The sequence below is a fragment of the Atta colombica genome, unplaced genomic scaffold, assembly GCF_001594045.1.
Source record: "Atta colombica isolate Treedump-2 unplaced genomic scaffold, Acol1.0 scaffold178, whole genome shotgun sequence".
In the NCBI taxonomy this organism is placed as follows: Eukaryota; Metazoa; Arthropoda; class Insecta; order Hymenoptera; family Formicidae; genus Atta; species Atta colombica.
In genome coordinates this window covers 7004-15605 of record NW_017259269.1, presented here as the reverse complement: position 1 = coordinate 15605, position 8602 = coordinate 7004, and the positions used below count along the sequence as shown (strand labels likewise).

The 8602-nt window shown below is 29.4% G+C and overlaps 2 protein-coding genes across 5 annotated transcripts; one reads left to right on the top strand and one right to left on the bottom strand.

Annotated features, from left to right (window-relative positions):
• Positions 1-695: 695 nt before the first annotated feature.
• Positions 696-1236, top strand: LOC108686370. The gene is made up of 2 exons (XM_018191637.1): positions 696-932; positions 1040-1236. The coding sequence occupies exons 1-2, from the start codon at positions 827-829 to the stop codon at positions 1234-1236; spliced, it is 303 nt and encodes a 100-aa protein (XP_018047126.1). The 5' UTR covers positions 696-826.
• Positions 1237-5564: 4328 nt separating this feature from the next.
• LOC108686379 lies at positions 5565-7399 on the bottom strand. 4 transcript variants are annotated; one of them, XM_018191648.1, is made up of 4 exons: positions 7160-7399; positions 6676-6835; positions 6408-6543; positions 5565-6314 (listed from the first exon to the last, which is right to left on the bottom strand). In XM_018191648.1, the coding sequence occupies exons 2-4, from the start codon at positions 6818-6820 to the stop codon at positions 5984-5986; spliced, it is 612 nt and encodes a 203-aa protein (XP_018047137.1). In that variant the 5' UTR covers positions 6821-6835; positions 7160-7399; the 3' UTR covers positions 5565-5983. The 4 variants fall into 4 exon arrangements, with proteins under 4 accessions (XP_018047137.1, XP_018047141.1, XP_018047140.1 ...); XM_018191652.1 differs by having other exon boundaries at positions 6408-6540; XM_018191651.1 differs by having other exon boundaries at positions 7229-7399.
• Positions 7400-8602: the final 1203 nt, after the last annotated feature.

Here is an 8602-nt window from a genome sequence, read left to right as displayed (position 1 = left end):
TATATATTTATAATATATAATACAATATATATAATATTTCAATTCTTTACTGAATAATTTCTTTGAAAAATGGATTTTCGGTTGATCACATTTTGGCCGTGGTCCGATTCATACTCATGAGCATCATTTGTCTTCGTTTAATGTTTAACAAGGATGAAATGATTTGTAAGCGTTATGAGTGTGAATCGGACCACAAGCCTCTGTAATCTCTTTACTACTCATGTTTTATTTTATTCTCACATTCTCGTTCAGTCACGAAAAACTGAATTTCATGATTAATCACTACCATTGAAATTTAGATTTGGAGATTCGAGACAAAGAGAATAAGATAAAGTGGAAGCGTAGCGTATTCTTTGACGCTGGCGCCTAATATTTCAGTACTCTGTGTGTGTGTGTGTGTGTGTGTGTGTGTGTGTGTGTGTGTGTGTGTGTGTGTGTGTGTGTGTGTGGGTGGCGGGATGCCAGGAATACCCGGAAATCCCGTACCATTACGGAAAAACTAATATGTGTTTTCGAAAGTGTTGTATAAACGAAAAATCCAAAGAATAGTGAGACTTATTCTTTGATGAAAACCAAAAACTGAAAATGATTGCAGAATTATCCGAATGACTTCCACAACAATAAGGATGCATCATTCTTTTCTTTGCTAAAACATCATGAAATGTAAGTAAATTAAAGAAACTTAATCTATAAAATGTTACATTGAATGTTATTTAAAATTATCATTTTATTATTTGAAAATCAATCATTATAATTGCAGGCGTTTGAAGTGGTTAGAATTTGTACCACTAAATGCTAGGTTGGACAATTCCGACAACTTTCGAATATGCAATTTGCATTTCGAAGATGCGTGTTTCCGAAAAAAGTATCCCAGACCGCTATTAATAATAGGCAGTATTTCGACATTAAATCCTCAATGAGTTATGTCAATAGTAAGATTTAACATTTTTTAAAATTTTCTCAGTTATAAGATTTACTTAAGATAATCAGGAATTTATCAAATTTTGAAATTTGTATGTATGTATACTTTATTGTGCAGATAAAATCAAGTCGAAGCCAACAAATGAAAATTGTTTAATCAGGATTATCTTTGTACTTCACCCGATGCAATCGACTCAACTTCGTCGATTAATACAAGCAAAATTACTATCGATTCAATCAAGAAACCTGAATCATTACATGGTGAGCTTCACAATTGTAGCAAGGTTTGTAATTTTGGTGTTCATGTTTTTATGATATGCATAGTTATCAATTGGATTTTATATCATTATATACAAACGTACTCATTGTGTACATAACATTACTACAGATTATGACAACTGAAAGTGATAAAAAAAAACTCGCATTCAACATTAACATTGATATGCTATCAACATACGTAGTTAATAGTAATACATAAGTAGTTAATAGTAAGCAAAAGTCTATATTCATTAAGTGGTCTTAATTAGTACAGGTAAATGTACTACGATAATAAAATTCTTCCTTATTTCTTGGTTTTACGAATCGTGGAATATGAAACAATTTACGTGTCGATTATATCTCGGTTTATAAAGGATCGATTTTGTAAGATCTATAATTAAGTTTATATAATTAATTAAGATAAAATATAATAATATTATAATAATTAATTAAGATAAAATATAATATAATTAATTAAGATAAATAGTATAGAAACTTTATATACATTTTTTCATACAATTGGGTGTTTGTTTTGACGCTCACTTTAAGCGTCGTTTCATTCTTGTTCATTATATTAAATAAGGATTGATGCTCACAAGTCGTAAGTGTCAAGTCGATGCGTCGTAAGTGTCAAAGTGAACGCAACCTTAATGATATAAGTTGACACAAGCTCACAATGCTTGTGGAATTTCATCTTTGTTTATGAAATGTTAAACAAGGATAAAAGATGCTTGTGAGCGTTGCGAGCATCGAGTGAAACGTAGCCTTAATCTTATTGAATATTAAAAAAGGATAGAATAATGCTCAATTTGTATTAATTTGTGTCATTAAATGGCAAGCATCCATTAATCATCTCAATTATGTCTGAATTTGTTTATTTAAGTATGTATCAAATATAATTGTACAAATAAATGTAATTGTATTATATATAAATGTAATTGTAGATATATATATATCGATGGAGCTACATGACTTAACAGTTAAATCTATATAAGTAAATAAATATTTTGTAGATAATCCTTTATCGCCACACTTGCCTTCAATCACCGATCAAAGAGGAAGGAGTACCTTTCCAAGAATCTCTCCAAAGATCATACTCATTCCTAAATCTTTTCGCCTTTCTACACAAAAGAGGATTATCTTAGCTCTGCGACATAGAGTAAACCGTTTAAAACGAACATCTAATGTCGTAATGTCGAATCACAAGAAAGCTAAAATCAGGGAATTAATAGATGATGCTTCTTCTTTTCTATCAAAGCCAACCGAAATACTATTTTCGTCTCAATTATTGCTCAGTAAACGGTCTAAAAATAATAGTATTTCGACGAATTGAAAAACATAGCTTCGTTTATATATTTTCAATCGCATTCAATAACCTGATACCGGTTATTACAAAAGATATTAATTTTATCCTCGGAGAGAAGTCTCTCCGAAAATATCAGAAATTTATATTGTTTCCAATATATCTCGGGTGGAATAAAATGATTTTTGACGAATTCAGTAACACTTTTAAGAATAAGTCTTTGAAGGACAGAGTGATATCCGTCTTATTCGACGAAATTAGTTTATGCGGTTATGCTTTATGCCATAAGCCATAGGATCTACAATAGGTGTTTTAAACCTTAAGTCATAAGAAATTGACCAATTATATATAATCTTCTCTCTATAAAATATTCTTCTCGCATTCGATAATAATAATTAATTTCTTATGACTTAAGACTTATTAAAAAGTAATAACTGATCTTGTATCTTGTCTATGTGCTGGCCGTTTTTTTAAAGTTATATAACTTATATAGTTATATAACTTGTAGTTATATAACCGTTATGTGTTATATACTTATATGAATAAAAAAATTAAAATTAAAATTAAAAATTTAATTTACTTAATAATCTGTATTGTAATTATTTAATCTCATTTTAAGAAAAATTAGGACATTTAAAAAAATAATTTTTTTCAAAATTAACTTTTTTTTAACTTAAGTTAATTTAATATTGACTTAACTTACATTAAGTTAATTTTTCATTCCTTTAACTTTTAACTTAACTTTATTAATTTTGTAAAGCCGTTAACATCTTTCCTTTATCAGTTAAAAAAAACATTAATTTATTCAACTCTGGTTATTTGATACACTGAATTCTTCGCTTAAAAAAAAACTTCTGTAATAAATTAAATTACGCGAGTTCGCGAATACACAGAAAATTATTTTAAAAATAGTACAGAACTTAGAGAAAGCGACATTTGAATCCAAAAAGCAACCACCATATTTAAAAGAACTCCGCATGACAGTTCGAGCAATATTGGAATTGTTTGAAAATTTAGATCAAAATTATGGTGTTCATGAATTGTGAACTCGAAGATTAAATTAAGATCCGTTAGAAAATTTATTTGGGGTCATCAGGCAACAGCACGATTGCAATGTGAATCCGTCTTCGCGTCAATTCGAACATGGCATGCGATACATATAACACAATTATCAAAAATCTCGAAATTCACAAACTACGAGATTGATAAAAATAATATTTTTCTTAAACTTTCGCAAAAATGTCGCTAGTAAAGAGAATAACTTTGAAACAAATACAGAAACAAATTTGATACCGTCAACTATAAATTTTCAAATTGATTACGTTGAGAATGAATACGAAGAATTTAACCGGTTAAATTCCATTTATTACATATCAGGGTATTTATGTAAAAAATTTTTTTCTAATTCACGATTATATGTTATGTAAAAGCATGTTGCAAATCGACGAAGATAATGATTTTCAGGACTATAAGGCATTCACCATTTTTAAACAATACGAAAATTCCAAAGGATTAATTCATGTTAAACACGAAATTTTTAAAAAGACACCAACGTGAGAACAACATTTCATCTCGATCATTCGCAATATGCTTCACCGTAAGAACGTTTGTAAGAATCTCATGGCGTTCAATCGAAACTGTTGTCCGCAAATTACATTATGTAGCGATAGACCAAAAAAAGAAAGAATTATGTACAAACCCAGATAACACTTATGTTGCATTAGATATCTATAAGATGTCTTTTAGACATCTTATAGATAAACATAAAACATGAAAAACGTCTTTTAAATATCTTATGTAACATAAGTGTTATCTGGGAACTGTTGTAAATATATGTATGTATGTACAAAATTATATTTTATAATAAATATTTCTTATTAATTTTTACAGGAAATTTAATAATGTATTTGACCTGTTACATAATCTAGTAATAAGTATTTTCGATTGAGTTTATATCATTCAAATATATCGATCACCGATTAAGGTTAATTTCGTACTGAACCACCGAGAGCGCTGAAATTCGATACAAAATTTATTATTGGATTCTTATGGGCGCTTCCATTCTATCTTATCCTCTTTGATTCGAGATTAATAAATCCGAGTTCAGGGGGCTTATTCTGATTCTTTAGACAAATTACAAAAATAAACAAATCTCGCTAGGTGTTAACCAATGAAGTTATAAATATTCTAGTAAATTCGATCTATTTTCACCTTGTTTCAAAAACCGTAAAGGACTTCGCACAATAAAAGGAATAGAGAATAAAAATTTCAATCTATCAGAAATTGTGTATTCCACAACATACATGATTTCTGATAGGTTAAAATTCTTATTCTTTGTTCTCTGTTTTCTGTTCCTTTTATTGTGCGGAGCTTCTAATAAGCCCCTTGAGTATCAATCATGAAATTTTATCCTTAGGAAAGTGAGGTATGATTACGGGTACGGTCAACGCGATGCTACAAACGCTTTGAAGTGTTTTTTAATTGGTCAGTTTATAAAATTCTTTCTTCTATTTAGTTCATCAAAGCATTTGTAACAAGACTTTAACCACAGCCTACATGTAGCGCGGTACAGACTAGGTAACTATAGGAACTGCGCAAACCGTGCCACTTGCTTCTTTTCTTCTCTATTACATGTAGCGCGGTAAGCGACACGGGCTAGTAACAAATTCACACTACTAAGCTTTTTAATAGAATTAATTGATTTAAATACGATTATTAAGTCCATTGAAAAACTAAGAGATGGAATGTGCATAGAAATAAGTTAATATATTTAAAAAAATTCATATTAAAGTTTATTTGTCACTTTTAATATTTTATTTGGCACGGATTTTCGAAATTAAAATATTGTAGGAAATTAGGCAAATGATGATGTTTATTAGAAATGTTTGTTTTCATGATAAAGCAACTCAAGCCACTGTAGCAGTTTTAGCACTATATGCAGAGACATCTTATATATGTATATGTCGATCATTAACTTGACTATTATGCGCAGTTGTACTATTATATTTATTTTATTGAGATATTTAAATTTTATGTAATTTTTTCTAATACTTAATACGAAAAAATAATATCCAGATATACATTTATTCATTGAATAAAATGTTAATAATTTATTGAATAAAATGTTAATAATTTTATCAAAATTCTTTTAGTGATACATCTGATATAACATTAAAATATTCTAAGATTTAGAATCTTATTGTAACTTTTTGATTTTCTTTTAAAAGTCGAACTTGTATAAAAAATATTTGAAAAATTTTTTGAAACGTCTGAAATGAAATTAATTAGAAATTCTGAAAAATTATGAAATGAATTACACCAAAATCTGAAAAATTTTATGGAAAACAATATAAAAAGTTGAAAAAAATGAGAAAAATTTTCACTAAAGAAGAAAAGGAGAGCATGTATCTCGTCAAAAACGATTCAATAATAAGAAAATTAGGAAACATCTTCTTATCTTTGTATATGTACATATATACAAATACAAATAGAAAAGTAATACTACATTTCGATTAAAGTACCATCTTTTAATCTTTTATACTTAAATTCCGATTCTGGGCGTTTATTAACCCAAGCTTCCAAATCTAATTTGTTTAATATATATTCTGGGTCAATGGCAGCTTCTCGAAATTTTGAGGAGGTCTCGTCATCCTCTACAGTTTGTCTATTTCTTTTGGACTTTTTTTTATGCCCCGTACATTCCTCTTTGATTTTTGTAATAGTTAACAAATTTTTTGATGTACTTAGAAGTTTTATTCCAGAGCTTTTGTCCTTTTTCCATTTTTGTTCATCACAATAATTAAGAATTTCACCGTTTTCTATTTCTATGGTTCTAAAATTGACATTTATATTTGGATAAAATGTTAATTTATTAAAAACAGGCTAATATTTACACATGTACAAAATATTTATTTTTATTACTTACCGCTCCAAAATTTCATCTAGTTTTTTGGCGATAAAATTTTGAAACGTGACAGTAACACCAAAATTTGTAAATTCATCTGCTTGTTTTGAGCTTATTTTCAAGAAATAACTTCCTTCTAGTTTGTCAGTCTTTGCTTCTTTTAAAACAATAATTAAACAATAATTAGCATCATATTTATTTCTAATATTTCTATGAGAGAGATTACATAAATACACCTAGTTACTTTGTAAACCTTGAAGATAAAAAAGAAAGTGTTAATTTTACTTACCAGACTGAGTAATAGCTTCAGCTTTTTCAATGCTATACAGATTATTGTTTAAAAATTGCTGATCAATTGCTTCCTTCAAAATATTTGCAAATTTTTCATCTTCGGAACTTGATGAATCTACTTGTTCACTTATTTTCTTCATCATTAATTTAATTTATATCTGTAAATCTGTAATTTGTATATAGAATATTTATAATAATTAATACAATATATATATAAAATATGATCAAATGTTGGATTTTCCAACATATGCACAACATATGACACTGTGTGTTAGACAAAGTGTTTCAACTATGACACAGTATTACACTGTTCAACATAATAAAAAGCTAAGTAGGAGCATAAAGTAAAATGCGTCAATGTTACTAACTTTTCAAAAAGTTATTTGGTAGCCGTACTTATTTTGCAATAAAACTTTTAAAAATCATCAATTCTGAAAAAATTATAACTTAAATCTAAATAAAAATCATAAATCTATTATTACGCTAAATATAATTATATGAATAGAATGGAAGACTGCAATGCATTCTTGTGTTACACTATGAAACTAAACTGCATTCCAACAAGTATTTTACACTGAAACATAGTGACATGTCTCTGTGTCCTAGCTGGAAAACAGCCGCAAGCAGTTGGCTTGCAGGTTGTAGATCTATCAACAGTATCAACAAAAGTAATTTCATAGTAGAAACCGAGTAGAATTTGTCACTTTATGATTATTTAAATAAAATTGGTATTTATTTAGAATACGGACGTCACCGTGAAAATTGATAAAATTATACTCTTCCAATGCGTTTTCATTCGAAACAAAAGAATCTGATAGAAAGATGCAATGATCTGTCCCATGAAAAGAGTTAATGCCCTAGTTTACGCATTTAAGGCGGTATTCTAATGGCTCCTGCACACAGAACGTGACAACGCTTGCCGCACGGAAATTGGCGCGATAGCCAATCAACGTCTCGCTTGCTCGGAAGTAATAGATATATAATTTCTACCGTGTGGCGGAAGCAATATTACATTATTTCTAATTTTGCATGGGGAAGACTTAAAAACATAGAATTATTGATTAATGCGACAACTAATCAATAATTGTCGCGCGGCAAGCGTTGTTGCGTTTTGTGTGCCTATTGCTGGGCACAATAAGCGATGTCTGACTAATCCAAAAACTTTGCTTTTTCTCACGTGACGATGCAAAGCAGAACTTTTATTGAATATCGCTCATCGCTGATTGCATTCAGTATGCAGTAGACATTAGAGAACGGAAAAGTATGATCAATCAACTGCAGTCATTATTCTTTTTTTTCTGCAATTGTGATCTCACTGTTCCGCTGTAAATTTCCGTTCGTGGAATGACACCAATCACAATTGCAGAAAAGAAAGCAGAACTCAATCAATACTAGATAATTACGGTCGAAGCTGGATCTTCATTGCTTTAAATAATTCAATCTTGAATTACTAATACACTATATATGTACTTGCATATATATCATATTGTAGCCTTTTTAGAATTGCGCGCCGGCTTGTAAACCGAATTTTTCCGGATTATAAACGGAATTATTGTAAAACTACTCTAGTAATCGCGAATTAAATTGATAAGCAATTTAATAATTTGATACTACCATCAAGCATCATATTATAAAAATGTTAATACATTGAAACTGTTAATAAATTATTGCGAAGAATATTATCTCGGCCGGAACCCTTGTATTCCGTACGAGCATCCTAAGCCATTAGACTATCAAGGCCAACTGCAATTAGTGCGGAACGCTTGTGATTGGTTCCGCTCTTATTCTACGTTATGCTATTCCGTGATAGGCACGCTTAGGGCGCCTACTAATCAATGAAATAACGTAATGTGAAACGAGAACGTCCATTCGTATGTACGTGACCGGACAAAAATTATCATTTTAAATCGTTTGTATTTCATATG